Source organism: Coregonus clupeaformis, chromosome 24 (assembly GCF_020615455.1).
Source record: "Coregonus clupeaformis isolate EN_2021a chromosome 24, ASM2061545v1, whole genome shotgun sequence".
NCBI lineage: Eukaryota > Metazoa > Chordata > Actinopteri > Salmoniformes > Salmonidae > Coregonus > Coregonus clupeaformis.
The window spans coordinates 29,775,950-29,801,473 of NC_059215.1; the positions used below are offsets into that span (position 1 = coordinate 29,775,950).

The window sequence follows — 25,524 nt, forward strand, 5'->3', positions numbered from 1 at the left end:
CCAAAACCAGACCTCCGTGGGTTGATACATTTGATTTCCATTGATAATTTTTGTGTGATTTTGTTGTCAGCACATTCAACTATGTAAAGAAAAAAGTATTTAATAAGATTATTTCATTCATTCAGATCTAGGATGTGTTATTTTAGTGTTCCCTTTATTTTTTTGAGCAGTGTATATAATTCACAAGTGATAGGCTAATATTGTCACCCATCAGACTATTCTTGATTTAATCTTGTCTTTACATATACTAAATAATACATGTGACATTTGTTTTGATTTAGAATTGACCATTATCATGCACCTGTATCGAAACAGGGGCAACGGGAAAAAATACATGTAATCTCTGCACTTAAATAGCGAATGGAGGACGCTTTTTCCCCATGGTTTATTTTCATGCCAGCCAGGTAGGCTATACTCCTGTTGTAAATATAAGCAATGTGCTTAATATTAGGAAAGTTGAGAAATAAATATAGTAGGCCTAGACTATAGAAAGATGATGGGATCCTCGACTTTGTCCAATTTGTAAGTCGCTCTGGATAAGAGCGTCTGCTAAATGATGTAAATGTATAAGCTGCCAACACTCTGTTTTCTCCCGCAATTGCATAGCCTATAGAAATGTTGCGCAACATGAGCTAATGGGATCTCATTAAGTGTTTGATTAGATTTTCGAATACATTTGCATTGATGTCAGAGTGATTCGAGGGACAATAGAGTGCTGAGTACAAGGCAGTTAGCAAGTTTGGTAGGCTACTAATGACCAGCAGCAGCATCAGAGCTTGGAGAAGCCTAAGTACCGTGACTACATTATTTTTTTTAGTCATTTAGCAGACGCTCTTATCCAGAGCGACTTACAGTTAGTGAGTGCATACATTTTCATACTGGCCCCCCGTGGGAATCGAACCCACAACCCTGGCGTTGCAAATGCCATGCTCTTACCACTGAAAACACTGCTACTCCTACTGCTCTCTCCTCGTCTGACCATGTGTTCTCGCATACCCCGAGAGCATCTGGTCAGTGGGGTGGTGGCACAGGAATCCTCATCTCTCCCAAGTGGACATTCTCTATTTTTCCCCTGACCCATCTGTCTATCTCCTCATTTGAATTCCATGCTGTCACAGTCACTAGCCCATTTAAGCTTAACATCCTTGTCATTTATCGCCTTCCAGGTTCCCTTGGAGAGTTCATCAATGAGCTTGACACCTTGATAAGTTCCTTTCCTGAGGATGGCTCACCCCTCACAGTTCTGGGGGACTTCAACCTCCCTATGTCTACCTTTGACTCATTTCTCTCTGCCTCCTTCTTTCCACTCCTCTCCTCTTTTGACCTCACCCTCTCACCGTCCCCCCCTACTCACAAGGCAGGCAATACGCTTGACCTCATCTTTACTAGATCCTGTTCTTCTATCTCACTGCAACTCCCCTCCATGTCTCCGACCACTACTTTGTATCCTTTTCTCTCTCGCACTCCTCCAACACTACTCACTCTGCCCCTACTCAGATGGTAATGCGCCGTCGCAACCTTCGCTCGCTCTCTCCCGCTACTCTCTCCTCTTCCATCCTATCATCTCTTCCCTCTGCTCAATCCTTCTCCCTCCAATCTCCTGATTCTGCCTCCTCAACCCTCCTCTCCTCCCTTTCTGCATCCTTTGACTCTCTATGTCCCCTATCCTCCCGGCCGGCTCGGTCCTCCCCTCCAGCTCCGTGGCTTGATGACTCATTGCGAGCTCACAGAACAGTGCTCCGGGCAGCCGAGCGGAAATGGAGGAAAACTAGACTCCCTGCGGACCTGGCATCTTTTCACTCCCTCCTCTCTACATTTTCTTCATCTGTTTCTGCTGCTAAAGCCACTTTCTACCACTCTAAATTCCAAGCATCTGCCTCTAACCCTAGGAAGCTCTTTGCCACCTTCTCCTCTTCAAGAGAGCGAGAGTTGCACCCCTTCTCAAAAAACCAACACTCGATCCCTCTGATGTCAACAACTACAGACCAGTATCCCTTCTTTCTTTTCTCTCCAAAACTCTTGAGCGTGCCGTCTTTAGCCAACTCTCTTGCTATCTCTCTCAGAATGACCTTCTTGATCCAAACCAGTCAGGTTTCAAGACTGGTCATTCAACTGAGACTGCTCTTCTCTGTGTCACGGAGGCTCTCCGCACTGCTAAAGCTAACTCTCTCTCCTCTGCTCTTGTCCTTCTAGACCTGTCTGCTGCCTTTGATACTGTGAACCATCAGATCCTCCCTCTCCACCCTCTCCGAGCTGGGCATCTCCGGCGCGGCTCACTCTTGGATTGCGTCCTACCTGACCGGTCGCTCCTACCAAGTGGCGTGGCGAGAAGCTGTCTCCGCACCACGTGCTCTCACCACTGGTGTCCCCCAGGGCTCAGTTCTAGGCCCTCTCCTATTCTCGCTATACACCAAGTCACTTGGCTCTGTCATATCCTCACATGGCCTCTCCTATCATTGCTACGCAGACGACACACAACTAATCTTCTCCTTTCCCCCTTCTGATAACCAGGTGGCGAATCGCATCTCTGCATGTCTGGCAGACATATCAGTGTGGATGACGGATCACCACCTCAAGCTGAACCTTGGCAAGACGGAGCTGCTCTTCCTCCCGGGGAAGGACTGCCTGTTCCATGATCTCGCCATCACGGTTGACAACTCCGTTGTGCCCTCCTCCCAGAGTGCGAAGAGCCTTGGCGTGACCCTGGACAACACCCTGTCATTCTCCGCTAACATCAAGGCGGTGACCCGATCCTGTAGGTTCATGCTCTACAACATTCGGAGAGTACGACCCTGCCTTACACAGGAAGCGGCACAGGTCCTAATCCAGGCACTTGTGATCTCCCGTCTGGATTACTGCAACTCGCTGTTGGCTGGGCTCCCTGCCTGTGCCATTAAACCCCTACAACTCATCCAGAATGCCGCAGCCCGTCTGTTGTTCAACCTTCCCAAGTTCTCTCACGTCACCCCACTCCTCCGCACACTCCACTGGCTTCCAGTTGAAGCTCGCATCTGCTACAAGACCATGGTGCTTGCCTACGGAGCTGTGAGGGGAACGGCACCTCTGTACCTTCAGGCTCTGATCAGTCCCTACACCCAAATGAGGGCATTGCGTTCATCCACCTCTGGCCTGCTGGCCCCCCTACCTCTGCGGAAGCACAGTTCCCGCTCAGCCCAGTCAAAACTGTTCGCTGCTCTGGCACCCCAATGGTGGAACAAGCTCCCTCACGACGCCAGGACAGCGTAGTCACTCACCACCTTCCGGAGACACTTGAAACCACACCTCTTTAAGGAATACCTGGGATAGGATAAAGTAATCCTTCTACCCCCCCCCTTACCCTACCCCACCCCCCCATAAAATTAAAAAAAAAAAACATTGTAAAGTGGTTATCCCACTGGCTATAAGGTGAATGCACCAATTTGTAAGTCGCTCTGGATAAGAGCGTCTGCTAAATGACGTAAATGTAAAATGTAAATGTAACTGAGCTACACAGGACTAAACAGTCATGTGGAATTTGACTGCCTTCATGACTCGTGACCGCCGGTGTGGCGGTAATATGGTCACCGCAACAGCCCTACGTCCAACCGGCCTCACAACCGCAGACCAGCCACCCGGACAGCTGATGGGCCAAATCCATTTACTTAAATTGACTGATTTCCTTATATGAACTGTAACTCAGTAAAATCATTGAAATTGTTGCATGTTGCGTTTATATTTCTGTTCAGTATATAAAAACACAGGAAAATCACGTTTTTGACTGCACTGGACCTTTAAATACACTCAGATATTCTATTGGTTGATCTCCAAGACCTACACTGACTGGTCATAAGTCTTTACCTTCTCGTCAAAGTCCAGTGTGCGTATGAGCATCTCCTGCAGGGTCCTCAGAACCTTGATACAGAGCTTCTCCTCTGAGCTCATCAGGGCTTTAGTGTGCTGAATCAGTCTGGGTTCACAAAAACCATGCCAAAAATGCTCTTTATTGTACTTTGCAGTGAGTTTGCATGAGTAAATATTTGTATCTGTAAATTCCAGTGACTGTGTTGGTAAATAAACACTATGATCCCAACACACACAGAGCCCCCACACCATAGTGACGCATCATTGAGTTCAAAATAGCACCCTATTCCCTATATAGTGCACTACTTTTGACCAGGGTCCCCCTTATGGCTCTGGTCAAAAGTAGTGCACTACGTCGAGAATAGGGTGCCATTTCAGATGCAGTCCCTTACTTGGAGATGAAGCCTCCTGATTCGCAGCGTTGTCGTGCGTCCGTCCCTTCCAGGAAGAGGAGTTCAGGCTGCTGCAGGACGTCCACCAGAACAGACAGTTCAGCGTTCACCAGCGGCTTCAGACGCTCCTCCAGGGTGTTGATGATGTCCTGAACATCACAGCATAGATAGAGGAACAATGTTTACATCACAGCCAAAAGAGAAAGGGACAGGGAATATACCCACTGTGTCAAACACCAAACCCTCAAGAACAGGGAACAAACCAGAGAGAGACAGAGGCCAAGGAATGATGTCATTTGTAATTCAGTTGTGGCTTTGGCTGAATAAAGTGATGGACACAGGAGGGGGAGAAGGCAGCAGGGTAATTAATGGGTAGGTTTAAGGGTCGAACCTGCAGCTTCTCGATAATGTTCTTGTAATCCCAGGGGTTGTTGGGGGCGGAGGGGCGGCTGGAGCGGGTCGAGCTCTTGTAGTTGGGGTTGGAGCGGGACAGAGCGTTGGGAGCACTGCTGCTCAGCATGGTGGTGATCTGAGACTCCAGGTCCAGAGGCAGGGAAATGGAGCGACACTTTGCTGCAAACACACAAGATTGGGGAAAGTCATCATTGAGTTCAAAAGGTACTCGCACTCAAACCATGTAGAAAAATTTTAAAAGTCATATTTACAAAAGAATGTGACCCTAGTTTGACCCTGTGTTTGCCCTGTGTGGCCCTAAATGTAGCCCACCACTGGGCCCTACAGTAGGCCTGTCTCACCTGTCATGGCCAGGGTGCGGATGCAGGTCTCCACCAGGCCTCTGTGTTGCTGCTGCAGCCAGGGACAGTCCAGCAGACGCATGCTAGACTGGAGCAGCTGTGTCACTATGGTGTGGTGGGTCTGGTTACAGGCACAGAGGAAGGAGAATCACACAATGAGAATTCATGACACATTAAATGACTACACAAATACTGTCAGACACAATACAAACAAAATACACACTATACTAAACAGTGCATTACAGTACACTTTATATCATGACAAAGCCTCGGAGTAGGCAGCAGCATCACTGAGCTGACTGACCTGTAGAGAGGTGCTGTTTTCAGAGAAAGGGGAGCTGAAGAAGGCATTGATGGTATCAAACACCACGTTGATGATGTACTTCTCCAGGATAGGGTCAGTCAGACGCTTCTCTCTCTTGTTACACACCTAAAGATGGAAGAGAGAGCGGTTAGAGATGATGAGACTTGTGGGTGAGAGTGGTCCCACTGATTGGGGAGTGAGACTTACCCTGGCCATGTCCACAGTGAAGTCCTCAAACAGTTTCCAGATGTGATTGCTGGTGTAAATCTCCTTCATCTCTACCTCTGTATCTACGTAGCAGTGGTTCACAAAGTTCACATAGGCAACCTTCACCTGAGGACCACAAGGGACACATAAACACACACACATAGCTGTCTCAGGCCTCTGTACATTCTGTAATGATAAAGTTTTCATTACCTTTGCAGTTGTATGTCTGCATATCATTGCATGCTGCTGTGTGTTTTCTAACTGAGGACAATGTAGGCTACTAACTAATTGTATACTTGTTCCATTTCAGACATACCTCTGTGATGCAGTCCTCATGTGTGACCACTCTCACCACATCCTCTAGGGGCAGCAGTGAGGTACATTTGATCTCTGTGTAGACGTTCTTGCCCTCAGCGCAGGCAGATAGCAGCTCCACCAGAGAGATGTGGTAGCGCAGGGGGCTGTTCTCCTGAACCCCCTCCCTGGACTCTGCCATCAGCTCCAGCATGGTGGAAAATGACGCCTTGTCATTATAAAACACCACCACATCCTCCCCAGCATTGGTTAACTAGAGGGGAAAGCAAGCACACCGTATGGGATAAACAATTACATAATTGCTGATATGATTAATGTGGCTTGTGAGTGGCTGGAGGTGGTTCATCTGTTATTTTCAATTACTCATCAGGGTTTCACACAAACCTTTGATTGTAAGACAGACTAGATGTTCCACTGAGATGTTTATAAACATTTAAAAACTGCAGCATTATTTACAACTTTTAGAGGACTCCATACCAATGAAAATGGCAGAGTTAAAAGCAGGTTGCGTGGGAGGTTGTCTTACCTCAGTCATGATCATGTCCTGGCACTTCTTCACGTACTTGCCCTCGGCCTTGATGATGGTGTGCAGGAAGTTGAGGTACTGTACGTGGCGTCCGTGAGTGGCCAGGCAGTGGATGAAATGCTGCAGCACGTTCTCACTGATCTCTGTACACAGCTGGTAGTTATTGCTAAAGATGTGCTGCACTGTCTCTGCCTCCATGAGCTGGGGTGGGGGGGGAAGAGAGAGAGAAAGGGAGGAAAGAGAAAGAGAGGGAGGGGATAGGGAGGGTGAGAGAGAGAGAGAGAGAGAGAGAGAGAGGGAGGGAGGGAGGGAGGGAGGGAGGGAGGGAGGGAGGGAGGGAGGGAGGGAGGGAGGGAGGGAGGGAGGGAAAGGACATTATTATGTTTGATGAAAACAGGAAGTAGAAAACAAGGCAATAAAAGCTGTGTGTGAATTCACTCACTCCTGGGTTGAGAAAGAGGCTGAGGTTCTTATGAAGGAGCATCTGGTTCTCCAGGTTCCCCATGCAGAACTTCTGCAGGAACAGGTGAGTGCTCTTGATGATCCCCTGCATCTTGGTGTCATGCTGAGAACCAGGAAAGTGCGTGAGCGAGACAGCGAGGTAATGTTATTTTGAGTGACTTGAAATGACAACACCGGGGTGTGTTAGTAGATACAGTATGTTAGTATTGGACTATTAAAAAAAAACATTTTAGTCATTTTAGCAGACGCTCTTATCCAGAGCGACTTACAGGAGCAATTAGGGTTAAGTGCCTTGCTCAAGGGCACATCGACAGATTTTTCACTTAGTCGGCTCGGGGATTACAACCAGCGACCTTTCGGTTACTGGCACAACGCTCTTAACCACTAAGCTACCTGCCGCCCAAACTATGTGTGTATGGCACAGTTCCCGTACATCCCTCACCTGATCGTACGACACCTGCAGCAGGTCCAGCATCACTTTGTGGGCTCCCATGTTCTTCAGGAGTCTCTGCTGTTTCTTCCACACACCCGAGCTGCACATCTTATTCAGACGCTCCAAGATCTGGGGTAAAGAGAATGTCTTCAGAAATATGGCCAAACACTACTCAACAGTGCTGTATTATTGATTTTGTATTGTAGATATGTTATGGTAGAGTAGTGCCTAATAATGTGTTGTGTTATGTATCGTTTTATTGTATGTAATTGTGATTGGAGCAGCAGCTAATGGGGATCCGGAATAAAATACTATATACAGGTGCAGCTCAATAAATTAGAATATTGTGGAAAAGTTAAGTAATTTCAATAATTCAATTGACAAAGTGAAACTCATATATATCGTGGATTAATTACACAAAAAGTGAAATAGTTCAAGCCTGTATTTGTTTTAATCTTGATGATTATGGCTTACAGCTCATGAAAACCCCAAATTCAGTATTTTAGAAAATTAGAATATGACATAAGACCAGTGAAAAAAGGAACTTTAATACAGACATGTCAGCCTTCTGAAAAGTATGTTCTTGTACATGCAGTCAGTACTTGGTTGGGGCTCCTTTTGCATGAATCACTGCATCTATGCGGCGTGGCATGGAGTCGATCAGCCTGTGGCACTGCTGAGGTGTTATGGAAGCCCAGGTTGCTTCGATAGCGACCTTCAGCTCGTCTGCATTGTTGGGCCTCGTGTCTCTCATCTTCCTCTTGACAATACCCCATAAATTCTCTATGGGGTTCAGATCAGGCGAGTTTTCTGGCCAATCAAGCACAGTAATCCAATGGTCACTGAACCAGGTATTGGTACCTTTGGCAGTGTGGGCAGGTGCCAAGTCCTGCTGGAAAATGAAATCAGCATCTCCATAAAGCTTGTCAGCAGAAGGAAGCATGAAGTGCTCTAACATTTCCTGGTAGACGGCTGAGTTGACTTTGGACTTGATGAAACACAGTGGACCAACACCAGAAGATGGCATGGCTCCCCAAATCATCACTGACTGTGGAAACTTCACACTGGACTTCAAGCAACTTGGATTCTGTGCCTCTCCACTCTTCCTCCAGACTCTGGGACCTTGATTGCCAAATGAAATGCAACATTTACTTTAATCTGAAAAGAGGACTTTGGACCACTGAGCGACAGACCAGTTATTTTTCTCCTTAGCCCAGGTAAGACACTTCTGACGTTGCCTCTGGTTCAGGAGTGGCTAGACACGAGGAATGCGACAGTTGTAGCCCATTTCCTGGATACGTCTGTGTGTGGTGCCTCTTGATGCACTGACTCCTGCCTCAGTCCACTCCTTGTGAAGCTCCCCCACATTTTTGAATGGCCTTTGCTTGACAATCCTCTCAAGGCTCCGGTTATCCCTGTTGCTTGTGCACCTTTTCCTACAACACTTCTTCCTTCCACTCGACTTTCCATGAATATGCTTGGATACAGCACTCTGTGAACAGCCAGCTTCTTTAGCAATGATCTTTTGAGGTTTTCCCTCCTTGTGGAGGGTGTTGATGACTGTCTTCTGCACAACTGTCAAGTCATCAGTCTTCCCCATGATTGTGAAGCCTACTGAACTGGACTGAGAGACCATTTAAAGGCTCAGGAAACCTTTGCAGGTGTTTTGAGTTAGTTAGCTGATTAGAGTGTGACACCTTGAGTCTACAATATTGAACTTTTTCACAATATTCTAATTTTCTGAGATACTTAATTTGGGGTTTTCATGAGCTGTAAGCCGTAATCATCAAGATTAAAACAAATACAGGCTTGAACTATTTCACTTTTTGTGTAATTAATCCACGATATATATGAGTTTCATTTTGTCAATTGAATTATTGAAGTTACTTAACTTTTCCACAATATTCTAATTTATTGAGCTGCACCTGTGTATATATATATATATATATATATAGACACAAAAACAGTGCCTATGGGACATGCTAACACACATCTTTGACTTTCTGGTAGTTCTCATTGCTCTTTTCAGACTTCTCTTTCTTGGGGGTCGCATCCTCTGAGGCCATCTAAAAGGAAATCAGAAGTACTGTTAGTAAGAAGTAGTTTGTAGCTACTACACGTTATTACACACTTTCTTATCATCGATGGAGAAGGCGTATCTCACCCTCACCTCTACATTCTCTTTTTTGTCCTTCTTGTCTTTCTTCCCCTCCCCTCCTCCAGAGCTGCTCTTCTTGTCCACCCAGAGCTCAGACTTCTCCACCGTGGTGCGGAGATGGTCAAGGTCGCTCTTTATCAGCTTGTAGTTATCAACATCCTGGCCCGAGATCAGCAACTGGACCTGAAGCCAACATGAAGACAGAGAGAGTATTTCAGAGAGACGGTGAATGAGAGAGACCAGAAAACAAAGATATAAATAATATATATAGATACTGTATAAGAAAGGGAATAGCAGATACTGTACCAAGTTGGAGTGCAGGTCATTATTGGCCGTGCCTTTGTTTGCCATCAGTGATTGCAGATAGTTGTGTCTCCTTACCTGTTTGAATGTGTGCAACACCTCCTGTCTCTGGCTGAAGTGTTTGAAGAGCAGCTGTAGAGCTCCAGAGACCAGAGGAGGGTAGTCATGCATGGTGAGATGGATCAGCACCCTCAGGAACATACGACCTCCCTCATCATCCACCTCCAGAATACTGTTCCCCTTCCTGACAGGAGGACACAGTCACAGGTTATCATAACACATGGGGAAACACCATAACATGTGCTGGTGAGGGACTACAACCCTGTACTGAACCTACCCCACACCAAACATGGCCTCTGCCTGCTCTCCTATGTGCTGCAGGTTGATGGTGGCTGTTGAAAGAGAGTTAAGAATGTTGTATTTAGATGGAGAGATTAATACTGTATAAGGCATGGTTAGTGGAGAGCAATGGGTCCCTTAAATGGGCACTGCACTACCTGTTTGCTCCATTGATGTTGTAGCATCGGCATCTGCCATGGGATAAACATCAACAAACTCCTTCTTGAAGACAGAAAGCAGGAAGGAGAGCCGATAGTCCAAGCGGACATTCAGGATAAACTGCATATCAACAAGAGATAAAGAACATGAATGGCTCTAATATTTCACAAGGATAAACTCAACAGTGCTATGTCACATCTCTGCCTCATTTCATGAGATGTACTGGGTTCTAGTAAGCTCTAACCTGCAGAATTTCCAGTATTTTCAGCTTGGTGTCCATGACAGTGACGTCCTGTTTGTCGATGCTGTCCTTGCTGCGGTTCTGGCCCTCTATGTTGGAAGCACTCCGGCCTGGACCTCCAAACATGGACTGTTTCCTGCTCAGTACCATGGTGGACATAATCTGGCCAACACCATGGATGGAACGCTTCATGTTCTTCCCTAACAGACAGAGTGGGAGTGGCATCATTGCTACAATGGTGAAAACCATGAGAAACCTGAATCTGAACGTCTGTTGTGCTGGTTTGTTTTATAAAATGGTGCTGTGTGGTAGTTCTCTCATAATAATGTTAAATGCAGAGTAGAGGTGTTTCTCATTATCTTACCACTGCCATCGTCCTGGAACATGGGGTTGATGAGTGAAGGGTTGGGGATGCAGTCGATGATTCCCAGAAGGGTCCGTGTCAACCTTAGCAGCTCAAAGAAACTGTAGAAGCCAAAGTAGATGAGGTGTCTGGCCAAGCTCACTACCTGAGGGGACAAAACATTCTATCAGTTATCATTCTATCAGGGCTTCTCCGGCCAAGTGGTAGAGAGCCAGAGAGTTCTCGTCGCATTACCAAATATAGGCAGCAGCGTTCTTGAGGTATTCACAGTACTGTAAGTAGAAATAGGAATGAGAAAAGACAGAATTGATACCTCATAGGTCAGTTTGTTCTTTTCCTCGTCAGCGAAAGGCAAGTCATCATTGAGAACGTTGTTGAGGTACTCCTCCATGAACACCATGGTGTTGGCAAACTTGTTCTTCTTATTGTCCCGCGAGTCATCCATGTTGGAGTCATAACTGAGAAAGGGAAGAGATATAGAAATATAGAAATACAACCACAACCAGTTAGATCTCATTGTTACAATAAAATGACATTATGCGCAAAACAAAATCTGGGAAAACTGTTTGAAGTCATACTCTTTAATTGTGATGGAAGTGGGGATCTCTGTCCAGAGACGGGCGAACTTGACGGGCGTGACCAGCTCCTGGGGGTCTCGGTCGACGTGCGCATGCAGCATCAGTCTGCAGAAAGAGGCGCGCAGGTCAAAGGGTAGTGTCTCGTCCATCATGCACAGGAAGATGAGCTCCACATCCAGCTGCTTGGAGATCTCATCTATGGCCAGGTACTGGCGGTCCAGACACATCCGTGCATACAGCTTCAGCTGGTACCTACCATAATAAAAGGGGAAGGTTAGTGAATGAAGCATAGACAAAATGTCATCAAAGTAGGTCATCATGGTTTAAACATTTCAGATCAGTAGAATTTACTTTTTAAAAGATAACTTGTGCATGGGACCTTTAGTTACAGTACATTCCCATTTCTAGGAAATGATAAGGATACTGATGTTACGTCATTGATGAGTATACACCTGTAGTACGTGAGCACGTTCTCGTCATGAGCGTTCCCCTGTCTGGCCTCCTGGGCTAGCTGTCTGATGCCCTTCTCTTGCTTCTCATTGGTCTTGTCAGTCCAGACCAGCCACACCTCATCATCGTCAGCATACTCCTCCATGCCCATGTATTCAGTGGCACTGGGAATCTCTTTGGCCACACGCCGTCTACATGGACAAACATAGGCACACACATTACATCATGCATACACACATACAGAGGCCATTGCATGTATAGTAATATGTATGTTTAGGTAAGTGTGTGTGCACGTGTTTAGTAAAAGGGAAGTACCACTCACTCAGTCTTTATGAGGATGTCTTGGTTCCTGGGATCCAGCACACACTTACAGATCAGCTCCTGAGTGACAGGAATGGCCATGTTGTTGGACACACACAGATCTGACAGGTAGTCCAGAAACCTGAGGAGATACAGGCCAATGTTTGAGTTACACCACAACAGTTTCGAATGTACATAGATATTATATAGTCAGGCGGTCTCTCTCCTCACCTGGGTTCCCTGTTCTTGCGGACCAGGCTAACGAAGGTCTCCACCTCCGTCTTGGTGATGTGCTTCTCCAGCAGCTTGCGGTTGTTGTGCAGCAGAGCAGTGATGGTGTCCTCAGCCAGGATGTCATAGCCAATCTGAGACTGCATCACCCCGAACTGCTTGGCTATGTGCTCCTGATGGGGCAAAAGAGTGAGACTAATGTGTCGTGGCAGTAAAGAAGGCCCAGGAATCAATAGTTCAGTTTGGATAATGGACAGGGGGACAGGAATATGGAAGGAAAAAAGTATGCGAGACAATGTGGTGTACCTGGTTCTTGCGGTAGTCTTCCTGTGAGTGTCGCAGCACCCGGTAACAGAGACGGAACATGTACTGGTAGGGGGAATTCTTCTGGTCTGACAGCTCCTCCAATCGCAGCAATGGGCCCTCTGTCCCTTTATCTTTGAAAGGGGCCTTCAGGATCCCAAAGATCTTTGGAGGGACAAAATAATAGAGAACTATTCAAGGGAACATGTGACAACATGGATATAATGACAAGAAATGATAAACCTATATGTCATCATCAGTCTAATGCAGGCGGCCCGTGGGGGGGGGGCGACTCAGTCGGGGTCTCAACTTACTGTTGAGAGTTAGAATAATAGAATACACAAGGCGCAATTTTGAAAATTGTCTGTGCATTAGCAGTCACTCAATTAGCCCATGCCAGCTATTTATTTATTTATTGATACGTTAGTCTAGTGGCCAGCTATCTAAACTTGTAGTAAGCAAGGTCGAATTACTGACCGGGGTGGGGCCCATTAATCATCAGTTATCATATCAAAAACTGCATTTGCCTTCACCCTATGGCAAAATGTATAGAATTGCAGGAAATTTGCTGTAAAACAGCAAATTTTTATCTCCGCCCCATGGCAAAATGAGTAGAATTATTTTGGGCCCCATTCCCCATCAAAGTTGCTCATCCTTGGTCTAATGCAACCCAGATGTTTAGGGAGGCTTGTTTAAAGTGGATCTTCTGACCTGTTTGAGGATGTTTTGCTCCCTCATGAGTTTCTGTCTCTCGCGGTTGGCCTTGGTCATCGCCACATCCAGCACAACCTGGCCACTGTTGGGCGTGTCCACCACGAAGAACACCAGGTCCTCCAGCAGCTTAATGGCAAACCTGCAGGGTCAAACACAGGACACGGTCGGACACAGCTGTTACTGGTCTGGCCCATTGGGTCTGGCCAGGGACCTACGCCATTGACTGGATTATAGTATCAGCTGTAAAACAGCTGGCTTTAATCAAGTATAACATAGAGCTCACAGGGGAAAAGTTTGGCTTTTTAGTAGTAGTTTGATTTCATAGATTCATTTGGGGCCTTTTTTGCAGATACTTTACCTTCTGTCATTGGGACTGATAAAGCCCTCATTGAACCTGTCCACTATGGTGCTCAACATGAAACTGGCATCATTGGCAAAGTCCAGGTCCCGGATCTCCATCACTGGCACTGACACGATGGCAAAGGCCTCCTTATCCTCCTTGGTAGGGCAGGTGCCCAGCTGAAAAAAGGATATAACAGATATACTGAGTCTGACTGATCTCAGTGTCACAGTAAATCAAGTGACATGGTTCTTACCATGAGCCGGATTGGTCTCTCCTCATCGATATCTATGGGCACGTTGGTACTCTGGATCCATGTGTTGGTGCATAGGTGTCTGAGGCGCACATATGAATTCCTGAGAGGAAGAAAGTTTACAATAGAGAGCCAGTGAAACATACTGTAGGTCAAGTCTTTACTGCTTTATAAATAGCTATATACAGTTGTATATACTGTATTGTACAGTCTGTGCAGATGGGTTGAGGCTGATAGTGAGTTGAAATGCTACAGTACAGTACCTTGGCACAAAGGAGTCTGTTTTCTGCAGAGTGGTGGGGTCTAGCTCAAACAAGGAGGCAATGTCATTCCCATGAGGCACAGCCACCAGCTTGTACTTTATCCTCTCACCCAAAATCTTTAGTTTTCCTCTACTGTCCAGCTACAGAGGGCAGGGGTCAAGGGTTAGGGTTTAGCACATTGACTGTCATCAGAATGACAGCATTACACTGACATGAGTTAGACTAACTAGACAGAAGTACTGGGAGGTCAAAAAAAGTATGCGTACCGTATCTTCACTCACCGAAGTCTGGATTTCAACGCTGTCACCTTTATAACCCGGATTTTCCTAAAGCAACCACAACAACACATGTGCTCTAAAATGACTCTGCATCAATGCAGACCGTGTAATAACCAGAGCACCGTGGTGACCAATATCCATGGTCCAATACTTTATAATGTTACCTCAGCTGCAAGATAGTTCCCTGTGGCAAGGTGTTTAAAGCGATACAGACTGTTCCAATGTCCAGCCCCTCCTCGACATGGATCATGATGCACCACCTTGGAACACATCACATCATCGAAACAAACCTCAATCATCATACCTTAGGCCATTTAGCTCCTGTACAACAGAGCATATTGAAACTATACTAGGATAAAGCCAATAATGTGTGTGTGCGTGCGTGTGTAGGTTTGCGTGCTTGTGTGTGTGTGTGTCTGTGCGTGTGTGTACCAACCTCCACTTCCCACAGGGCATTGGAGCTGGTGGCAGAGGTAGCAGACTGGCGCAGGGTGGTTCGGAGGAACACATGCAGCTTGACCTTGTACTCATCACAGGTCAGGAACTTCTCCTGCTCCGCATGGAACAACCGCACTACATCCCCCTGACCAGACACACCAGCAAAGAGATATCAAACCATCTAAAGCTTGAGGTTATAATGCTATTATTGTGATAGGGTTAGGGTGTGAAAGTGATGAAGAATCAATCACAATGATATAAATAGTGACAGATACAGTATTATACACATCAATGTTAAAGGAGACTTACTCCTTTCAAGACTTCATCCTTGTGGTCACTGAACATCATGAACAGGTTGATTTTCCAGCTAGTATTGCAGTTCACAGAGTTAACCTACAGAGGGACACACATACATCAGCTTCAGCACAGCACACCTGTTCCCACTAGATGGGCAAGCTGCTAAGTCAATATTCGCCATATCGTCAAAATGCATGAGGTTTAAGGTTAGGGTTAGGCATAAGGTTAGAAGTTTGGTTACGGTTAGGGTTAAAATCAAATTTTAAGAAGATAAATTGTAGAAATAGGTGGGGTTTATGAGATTAACAGTAAAGCTTTTTATCATTACTGGCAGTAACAACCGTTGGTTCTTTGCAATTGGGAAGTGACACAGTCAGAAGCCTCACTCTTCCAGACAGATTTTGTCATGGATTAATCAGACAGTGTGGTTATGATTCTCTTACCTCTTTGCATCCAGCGTGGTCGGAGAGCTCATAGTTACTGGCATGTAGAGGCTGGCCTGCATTCACTGGATTCAGGATAACTTTATCTCCTACCACTACCTGCAGAAGAACATAGAAATAAGCACAACAACAATTCCACAAGAAGCACAAGAATTAAAGCGGAAATAAGCAGTTGAAACAATAATGCCGTCTCCCCACCCGTTTCGGTAAAAAGCTGAGGGATGGGGTTGGAGAAATGTAACCACTCTCAAATCCATAGACAGAGCTATGGATGCAAGGATTGGCCATCCATGTTATCAAACGTATTGTTTTAACCATGTTTTGAGGCTATATAGTGTTTGTTTATATTTACTTTGTTTACAAACCTTGGAGTTGATATAAGCTTATATTATGGGTTCTGATAGGATATGACAGTTGAACTAAGCTTATGAGGCATTTATAAGCTATATTCTTCAATAATCAAATGGGTACATATCATTAATTCATTAGTCCAAAAATGGATGTAGCAACTGCAGATTGCCCCTTTAACAATAGATTGTCTGAGATTTGTGAGTTTGCATGCATTAGTGAATGTGTGTATGTGATTGAATGCAACTGTGCATTAATGTCAGTTGAGTATGTGCTGTAATATGAGTTAGGTGAGTTACATTGTCTCCGTTGGCCCTTAGCTTCCAGAAGGGTTGGATGAACATCCAGGAGCCCTCATTCCCCGTCCCGTCCAGGGTGACCCGCATGGCATTCTTCTCCAGCAGGGCAGGCAGACGCTTATTCACAGTCAGGTATTTATTACTCTTCATATGCAGGAGCTGCCAGCCAGGGCACATCACACACACAGAAAAACAGGCCACTGTTAAACCTGCACTCGCTCACTTTCATATTGTGTCTGTGCTGTTATGGTGGTAGCTAGAATAGCTCACTATCCCATTCAACAATGGGAACGAGCCAGCCAGGAAGGGAACCACTTAAGAAAGCATGGCTGGAAGACCAAGATGAATAGTACTAAAACCATGCATCAACAGAGAGGATCCCCCTGCTGTTATCATTCAGAGATGATTATGTTCTACAGACATTTTTCTCATTTCAAAGAGAGAGAATGAATGGAAAATAGCACTTCTTTCTTCACTAAAGCTTATGCTAAGAGGATATTAAGGAGAATAAAGGACTGGGGGAGACCTGAGGAAGCTATACAGTAGGACTTACTTCCTGGAAGATAAAGTGACTCACTAGGTTAGTTGTACTGTATTGTATGCTTGTCATTGGTGTGCTGTGTGCACATGCACAGCCATTAACAGATTACAGTTATTGATCTCCTGAGAGAGAGAGAGAGACACCCACTTTGTCTACAACCCTTCCCCTCCCTCTCCCAACTCAGCCTGTCTGAATCAGGAGGAACTCTACACTACACAGGTGAGTCACAAGGAACCACACCTATAATGTCTGCCCGGAAAAGGGAGGGCTCTTAACATTAACCCTTAACTTTATGTCCCATGGTTCTGTAAGTGCACAGCCCTTTCTGTTTGTGTTAAGATAAGACTTCAGAGTCAATATTGACCAGGTACAGGTCCAGTGAGTGGGAATCCTGGCCCCTAGACCTCAGTCAATACATCCATTTCTCATGCCATATTGAACACGGTTCTGTACATTTTCCTGTGAATCATTAAATCAAATTTTCTTCATTGCGCCTTCTGTGATGAAAACAGGGGTTAGAGATGTCTGATGATGACTATCAACTGTTGCCTATCTATGAAATTAACAAAACTCTTAAATATGTTATCATTCAAGTTCAGACAAATATTATTGTTCTTGGTTTGATACAGACTAGTACTATATATGCAGTAATTTAGGCTTTGCTACATATGATTTGACACACTCTTGCATTATGTTGTTTACAACATGGTAGTAAAAAAGGCATTTCATGTGGAATGCCCAGCGGCAGGGATCACTGGGAAATCTTTGCAGTCTTATCTCTCAACACTTAGAATCTCTTTAGAATATGAACACACCTAGAGGAAAATCTGACTTCACCTGGCTATGGTAATGACAACCTGACACACTGACTGTCTAGGTTTCCATACAGGGATGACATGCAGAAACATGCCGTTATGAACCAGCTATTAGCAGTCATGATCAGGAAGATTGGATTGTGAATCACCTGACTGACTATCACACCAATCCCTGTAACTCGGAAGTCAATAACTCCCATTAAGTGAGTGATGCTGCATACTTACTGCAAGTGATTAAAACACAGGTGTTCTGGGACCCATCCCTGACCGATACTGTGCAGGTGTGCTCAAACCTCAATCCCTTACCAGACCCATTCTGTTTGGTGCTCTGCAGACTCTTCACACTAAGAATGTGCAGGTGTGCTCAAGCATCGCCTCAGGTACAAGACCAGCTATTAATTGATAGCGCCCTAATCCCATGACATCACAACAGATTTACAGTAATTCCATTCACCAGAGTAGTAAGAAGCGTAAGCTGTTGAACACCTGAGGGTCTGCTTACCTAAACAGTGCTGCTGGGAACTCAGACCTTACCTGAATGACAGTGCCATATTTTACTACATCTCCGTGGACTTTCTTGTTTTCTGTCTCATTCTGTTTCTGTTCCAGGTTAGAAGCATGCTGTGGAGAACAAGGAAAAGGTTGCATCAGTGTCAGTCCAGTGTACTGCATCTAACCTAGTGGTATGATCCTTGGTAGTATCTTTTACCTGTAGTTTCTGAAGTAGCACAACATCAGCGATCTTGTCCTTCTCGTGCTTGGCCTGCTTGGCTTTCCAGAACTGTTTCTGTGCAGAGTAGCGGTTCATGGGACACACTTTGAAGAGGCAGTCTGAGACAAAAGAGTGTGGTAAAGGGTCAAGATTGCTATTCAGGGGACTGGTGAGTATTCAGTGTAATAGATGTTTTGGTTCCGAACTTAAATACCTGTATTATGGGGGGGAGAGCTAGTGTTGCACTTATCGCAGATTGATTACTATACCAAGATGGCTGCAGTGCTGGGTCACTGTCTGAGCAAGTATATATCGCTTCCACATAAAAATAAAAATGTCCTTGTTAAAAAGCGGTTAGTAATTTGCTCCACACCCACCACAGGAGAGAGTGGATCTGGGCGTCTGGTCAATATTAACTTCCTATCCTCAGAGGGATATCCTGTTTTTAAAGGAGCCTAATACTGGAGATGAAGGACTTTATCAGCTGGCTGTCAGTGTACCTTGTGAGTACAGTAGTTGTTATCTGCCACACAGGCCTGGCAGGAAGCTTCTAGCGCCACCAAAACGACAAACATCTTTAAAATGTCCATGTCACTCACCCCTCGGCAAATATTGAAATTGCTTCTTTGATCAAGTCAATGTGTGGCAGGATAAATCTTTATATAGGGAAATCATGTAAACAACTGACAGAATACTATTCATATAAAATCATTACATGGGAAACAATTAGAGTGTAATTAGACTATGACACTGTTGCTGAGACTTTTGGGTCAACATACATTTATGTAGATTGTCAACTTTTCTGTTTAAACTAAGATCCAAGAGTAGGACATCAATTAACCTTTGATCAGAAATACTCTGAATGTGAAGTGTGGGTTTCGGCCCCCTTCAGAGGCCAGCCAGCGGAAAATGTTCTGGGTGTTTGGCTGCTCTCTGACTTGGAGTCTGTTCTCTCTGGTGCCAATATCAGGCAGAGTGGGCAGAGAACAGTACATTCCCCATATGCCACAGTCATTGACACACAGAGGCAGAAGCAGACACACAATAACATGCATTGCATGAGCAATCACTCACAAACACACAGGGAAGTATACATGCATGCACACACATACATGACACTCCGACAAAGACACACACACAAGCACCTGCACACACTTTACGTTGTAGGCCTAAATAAATAATTTAATACTCATCTGACCTCTGAACTTCTTGGGGGGATAGTCCAGGTCCCCTGCAGCTGGTTCTACCACACATCGGTCATCCACCAACCTGGGGAGAAAAACAACACAAAGCAGATCATATCAACAGTTAGTCAAATAATTGCACTGCAGTGTTTGTATACAGCCCTCAAATTCTAATATGGACCTTGAAGCCAGTTCCATTGCTTTGTTTCATACTTCCCCTCTAATCAGGCACTGAATTAGACCTGGGACACCAGGTGGGTGCAATTAATTATCAGGTAGAACAGAAAACCGGACCTCGTAGGGTAAGATTTGAATACTCCTGGTATACATATGGCAACATATGCAGTGTTTCCCCTAGGATGTGTTTTCAGCAGTGGTGGCAAGGGTGGGACATTGCTACTACCATTAGCACAATGACATGCTAGCTGTTCCCATAGACTTCTAGTCATTGAGCCAATGACTATCCTTTTAAAAGCACATCTTGGCAGAAATATATACATTTGAAAAAAATAACATCATCCTTTTTGCAGCGGTGGCGACAATTTAGAAACCTTCTACATTGATTTCCACTTGGATTTGCTCCATGTCTCATTATGGTCCGACTTCAGCAGCTATTTATCATGAGCCACTGTGAGTGTTAGTGACATAGGGTTGCATTGTAATAAAGATCATCAGATCCTTAACATTTACATGAACAGAGTGCAGAGTGAATAGCATAAACACGTTGATTTAATATACGTAGAACTCAATTTTGTGATTTCTCTCAAAAGGTCTCGTTCTAATCTATGGAACATACAGTGCCTTCAGAAAGTGTTCACACCCCTTGACTTTTTCCACATTTTGTTGTGTTACAGCCTGAATAAAAAATTCATTAAATTGAAATGTTGTATCACTGGCTTACACACAATACCCCATAATGTCAAAGTGGAATTATGTTTTCAAAATATTTACAAAAAAATACAAAATGAAAAGCTGAAATGTCTTGAGTCAATAAGTATTGAACCCCTTTGTTATGGCAAGCCTAAATAAGTACAGGAGTAAAAATGTGACATAATAAGAAGTTGCATGGACTCACTCTGTGTGCAATAATAGTGTTTAACATGATCTGTGTACACCACATACACAATTATCTGTAAGGTCCCTCAGCCGAGCAGTGAATTTCAAACACAGATTCAACCACAAGTAGGTTTTCCAATGCCTTGCAAAGAAGGGCACCTATTGGTAGATTTAAAAAAACAGACATTGAATATCTCTTTAAGCATGGCAAAGTTATTAATTACACTTTGGATGGTGTATCAATACACCCAATTACTACAAAGACACAGGCGTCCTTCCTAACTTGTTGCCGGAGAGGAAGGAAACCGCTCAAGGATTTCACCATGAGTCCAATGGTGACTTAAACAGTTACATTTGATCAGAGTTTAATGGCTGTGATAGGAGAAAACTGAGGATGGATCAACAACATTGTAGTTACTCCACAATATTAACCTTAATGACAGAGTGAAAAGAAGGAAGTCTGTACAGAATAAAACATATTGCAAAACATGCATCCTGTATGCAATAAGGCACTCAAGTAAAACTGGCAAAGAAATAAACATTATGTCCTGAATACAAAGCGTTATGTTTGGGGCAAATCCAACACAACACATCACTGAGTACCACTCTTCATATTTTCAAGCATGGTTCCTGAGTGGCCTAGTTACAGTTTTGACTTAGTCGCTTGAAAATCTGTGGCAAGACTTGAAAATGGCTGTCTAGCAATGATCAATGACCAACTTGACAGAGCTTGAAGAATTTTAAAAAGAATGTGCAAATATTGTACAATCCAGGTGTGCAAAGGTCTTAGAAACTTACCCAGAAATACTTTAAATCGCTGCCAAAGGTGATTCTAACATGTATTGACTCAAGGAGTTGAATACTTATGTAATCTAGATATTAGTCTTAGTTTTCTTTTCTTTTTTTACAAATGTTAGTTTTTCTCCCACTATGACAGAGTATTTGTGTAAATCATTGAGAATAAAATTACAAATAAATCAATTTTAATCCCACTTTGTTACACAACAAAATGTTGAACAAGTCGAGGGGTGTGAATACTTTCTGAAGGCAGTAATTTTTTCTTTGCTAAAAAATTGTTGACATGGTATTATGACCATGTAGCCTGAACACTAGAGTTGTTTATATTTTACCAATAGCCTGTCCACAAAGCATATGTCATTTCCTGATATGACATAAGGTATGTAGTAGTGCTGAACGATGAACCAACATTTCTGTTATTATTCGTTTTTTAAACAACTAATTTACCTACCTTGGTCCAATTATTTGAATTCCATTTAGTTTTAGTTTTCTCTGTGAGCTCAATGCGCAAAATGAACAGTTTCTCTAGAGATAAATCAGATCCAGCCTGAACTGTGCGATGTAGTATGGAGTTGTAGTTTCCAACAGGCCAATATTCTACATAGTTTAGTGCATAAAACGTGGTTATTAACTATACTGAACAAAAATATAAACGCAAAATGTTGGTCCCATGTTTCATGAGCTGAAATAAAAGATCCCAGAATTTTTCCATACGCACAAAAAGCTTATTTCTCTCAAATGTTGTGCACAAATATGTTTACATCCATTAGTGAACATTCCTCGTTTGCCAAGATAATCCATTCACCTGACAGGTGTGGCATATCAAGAAGCTGATTAAACAGCATGATCATTTCACAGGTGCACTTTGTGCTGGGGACAATAAAAGGCCACTATAAAATGTGCAGTTTTGTCAGACAACACAGTTTTGAGGGAGCGTGCAATTGGCATGCCTACTGCAGGAATGTCCACCAGAGCTGTTGCCAGAGAATTGAGTGTTCATTTCTCTACCATAAAGCTGCCTCCAATGTCGTTTTAGAGAATTTGGCAGTACAGTCGTGGTCAAAAGTTTTGAGAATGACACAAATACACATTTTCACAAAGTCTGCTGCCTCAGTTTTGATGATGGCATTTTGCATATACTCCAGAATGTCATGAAGAGTGATCAGATGAATTGCAATTACTTGCAAAGTCCCTCTTTGCCATGAAAATGAACTTAATCCCCCAAAAAACATTTCCACTGCATTTCAGCCCTGCCACAAATGGACCAGCTGCCATCATGTCAGTGATTCTCTCGTTAACACAGGTGAGAGTGTTGACGAGGACAAGGCTGGAGATCACTCTGTCATGCTGATTGAGTTAGAATAACAGACTGTAAGTTTTAAAAGGAGGGTGGTGCTTGAAATCATTGTTCTTCCTCTGTTAACCATGGTTACCTGCAAGGAAACACGTGCTGTCATCATTGCTTTGCACAAAAGGGCTTCACAGGCAAGGATATTGCTGCTAGTAAGATTGGACCTAAATCAACCATTTATCGGATCATCAAGAACTTCAAGGAGAGAGGTTAAATTGTTGTGAAGAAGGCGTCAGGGCGCCCAAGAAAGTCCAGCAAGCGCCAGGACCGTCTCCCAAAGTTGATTCAGCTGCGGGATCGGGGCACCACCAGTGCAGAGCTTACTCAGGAATGGCAGCAGGCAGATGTGAGTGCATCTGCACGCACAGTGAGGCGAAAACTTTTGGAGGATGGCCTGGTGTCAAGAAGGGCAGCAAAGAAGCCACTTCTCTCCAGGAAAAACATCAGAGACAGACTGATATTCTGCAAAAGGTATAGGGATTGGACTGCTGAGGACTGGGGTAAAGTCATTTTCTCAGATGAATCCCCTTTCCGATTGTTTGGGGCATCCGGAAAACATCTTGTCCGGAGAAGACAAGGTGAGCGCTACCATCAGTCCTGTGTCATGCCAACAGTAAAGCATCCTGAGACCATTCATGTGTGGGGTTGCTTCTCAGCCAAGGGAGTGGGCTCACTCACAATTTTGCCTAAGAACACAGCCATGAATAAAGAATGTTACCAGCACATCCTCTGAGAGCAACTTCTCCCAACCATCCAAGAACAGTTTGGTGACGACCAATGCCTTTTCCAGCATGATGGAGCACCTTGCCATAAGGCAAAAGTGATAACTAAGTGGCTCGGGGAACAAAACATTGACATTTTGGGTCCATGGCCAGGAAACACCCCAGACCTTAATCCCATTGAGAACTTGTGGTCGATCCTCAAGAGGCGGGTGGACAAAAAAAAAACACAACTTCGTACAAACTCCAAGCATTGATTATGCAAGAATGGGCTGCCATCAGTCAGGATGTGGCCCAGAAGTTAATTGACAGCATGCCAGGGCGAATTGCAGAGGTCTTGAAAAAGAAGGGTCAACACTGCAAATATTGATAAGCAGTAATGGGCAGTCACTACCATCATGGGACTTTTATTACTTTTTTCATTCTGTGTTGTTACAGCATTCAACCCAAATAATCTAAACCCAAATCGAAAACCGTGATTATTTCTTAATAATCGAACCAAAACCTAACCGACCTCAAAAAGCACTAATTGCTCAGCACTAGTATGTAGACAACAGTATTTCCAAAGTCATTGGACAGGCTGTTACATACAGTGGCTTGCGAAAGTATTCACCCCCCTTGGCATTTTTGGCATTTTTTGCTGTGGAGCTTTGCAGCTCCTTCAGGGTTATCTTTGGTCTCTTTGTTGCCTCTCTGATTAATGCCCTCCTTGCCTGGTCCATGAGTTTTGGTGGGCGGCCCTCTCTTGGCAGGTTTGTTGTGGTGCCATATTCTTTCAATTTTTTAATAATGGATTTAATGGTGCTCCGTGGGATGTTCAAAGTTTCTGATATTTTTTTATAACCCAACCCTGATCTGTACTGCTCCACAACTTTGTTCCTGACCTGTTTGGAGAGTTCATTGGTCTTCATGGTGCCGCTTGCTTGGTGGTGCCCCTTGCTTAGTGGTGTTGCAGACTCTGGGGCCTTTCAGAACAGGTGTATATATACTGAGATCATGTGACAGATCATGTGACACTTAGATTGCACACTTAAAGTGACTATGCATAAATAATAAACAGAGTAGCAGCAGAGTAAAAAAGGGGGACGGGGTGGGGGTGGGGGGGGCAGTGCAAATTGTCCAGGTAGCCATGATTAGCTGTTCAGGAGTCTTATGGCTTGGGGTAGAAGCTGTTGAGAAGCCTTTTGGACCTAGACTTGGCGCTCCGGTACCGCTTGCCATGCTGTAGCAGAGAGAACAGTCTATGACTAGGGTGGCTGGAGTCTTTGACAATTTTAATCTGAATCTCAACCTGTTGCCATGCTCTGCTGGAGGTTTACTATTCCAGATGTCACTCTCTTACCATAGTTTACCATCTACGGTTCTCGGATACTACATCTTCATTATTTGCTTTAGTAAAAGCATGATAAAGTATTGAACAACATTTAGGCTGATGTAGCAAACACGTTACAGCCTCTGGGGTTGTGTTGATTGTTGACAACTCATATAGTGGCTGGCAAATCATGTTCTGCCTTCGGCCTGGACTTCCTGTTGCAGTCAATGCGTGATAAAATTTGAGGCTGAGCCAAGTTGTTGTAAGAGACGTCTTGCTGCTTTCCTCACACAGCACAATATGTAAGCCTATTTAATCCAAATATAGCCTCTCTTTCATGGTTTTCTAGAGGGAAGCTCTAATCGGTTGACGTCTCATCTGGCCATTCAAAAGGTCAGTGTTTGAGAAAATGACATTTCTAACAATGTGCCAGTTAACTTACAGTGAGGGAAAAAAGTATTTGATCCCCTGCTGATTTTGTACATTTGCCAACTGACAAAGATATGATCAGTCTATAATTTTAATGGTAGGTTTATTTGAACAGTGAGAGACAGAATAACAACAAAACAATCCGGAAAAACGCATGTCAAAAATGTTATAAATTGATTTGCATTTTAATGAGGGAAATAAGTATTTGACCCCTCTGCAAAACATGACTTAGTACTTGGTGGCAAAACCCTTGTTAGCAATCACAGAGGTCAGA

The 25,524-nt window shown here is 44.3% G+C and overlaps 1 protein-coding gene across 1 annotated transcript in view; it reads right to left on the minus strand.

Moving 5' to 3' along the window:
* The window catches only part of LOC121538342 (inositol 1,4,5-trisphosphate receptor type 3), a 60,040-nt gene that overhangs the window by 16,016 nt on the left and 18,500 nt on the right, over window positions 1-25,524 (minus strand). Inside the window, exons 2-37 of the mRNA XM_041846241.2 lie at window positions 19,600-19,670; window positions 18,399-18,520; window positions 18,224-18,310; window positions 16,334-16,492; window positions 15,687-15,785; window positions 15,256-15,339; window positions 14,945-15,091; window positions 14,673-14,768; window positions 14,497-14,556; window positions 14,231-14,370; window positions 13,971-14,070; window positions 13,733-13,893; window positions 13,372-13,513; window positions 12,664-12,825; window positions 12,358-12,530; window positions 12,149-12,268; window positions 11,829-12,017; window positions 11,377-11,628; window positions 11,112-11,256; window positions 10,799-10,943; window positions 10,438-10,634; window positions 10,193-10,313; window positions 10,033-10,087; window positions 9,774-9,939; window positions 9,405-9,575; window positions 9,226-9,300; window positions 7,244-7,363; window positions 6,782-6,904; window positions 6,340-6,540; window positions 5,815-6,066; window positions 5,499-5,624; window positions 5,292-5,417; window positions 4,988-5,108; window positions 4,624-4,805; window positions 4,233-4,381; window positions 3,838-3,946 (exon numbers count right to left, since the gene is read on the minus strand). Of these exons, the coding sequence (XP_041702175.1) occupies window positions 3,838-3,946; window positions 4,233-4,381; window positions 4,624-4,805; window positions 4,988-5,108; window positions 5,292-5,417; window positions 5,499-5,624; window positions 5,815-6,066; window positions 6,340-6,540; window positions 6,782-6,904; window positions 7,244-7,363; window positions 9,226-9,300; window positions 9,405-9,575; window positions 9,774-9,939; window positions 10,033-10,087; window positions 10,193-10,313; window positions 10,438-10,634; window positions 10,799-10,943; window positions 11,112-11,256; window positions 11,377-11,628; window positions 11,829-12,017; window positions 12,149-12,268; window positions 12,358-12,530; window positions 12,664-12,825; window positions 13,372-13,513; window positions 13,733-13,893; window positions 13,971-14,070; window positions 14,231-14,370; window positions 14,497-14,556; window positions 14,673-14,768; window positions 14,945-15,091; window positions 15,256-15,339; window positions 15,687-15,785; window positions 16,334-16,492; window positions 18,224-18,310; window positions 18,399-18,520; window positions 19,600-19,670 (4,948 nt within the window). The remainder of the gene's footprint in view (window positions 1-3,837; window positions 3,947-4,232; window positions 4,382-4,623; window positions 4,806-4,987; window positions 5,109-5,291; window positions 5,418-5,498; window positions 5,625-5,814; window positions 6,067-6,339; window positions 6,541-6,781; window positions 6,905-7,243; window positions 7,364-9,225; window positions 9,301-9,404; window positions 9,576-9,773; window positions 9,940-10,032; window positions 10,088-10,192; window positions 10,314-10,437; window positions 10,635-10,798; window positions 10,944-11,111; window positions 11,257-11,376; window positions 11,629-11,828; window positions 12,018-12,148; window positions 12,269-12,357; window positions 12,531-12,663; window positions 12,826-13,371; window positions 13,514-13,732; window positions 13,894-13,970; window positions 14,071-14,230; window positions 14,371-14,496; window positions 14,557-14,672; window positions 14,769-14,944; window positions 15,092-15,255; window positions 15,340-15,686; window positions 15,786-16,333; window positions 16,493-18,223; window positions 18,311-18,398; window positions 18,521-19,599; window positions 19,671-25,524) is intronic.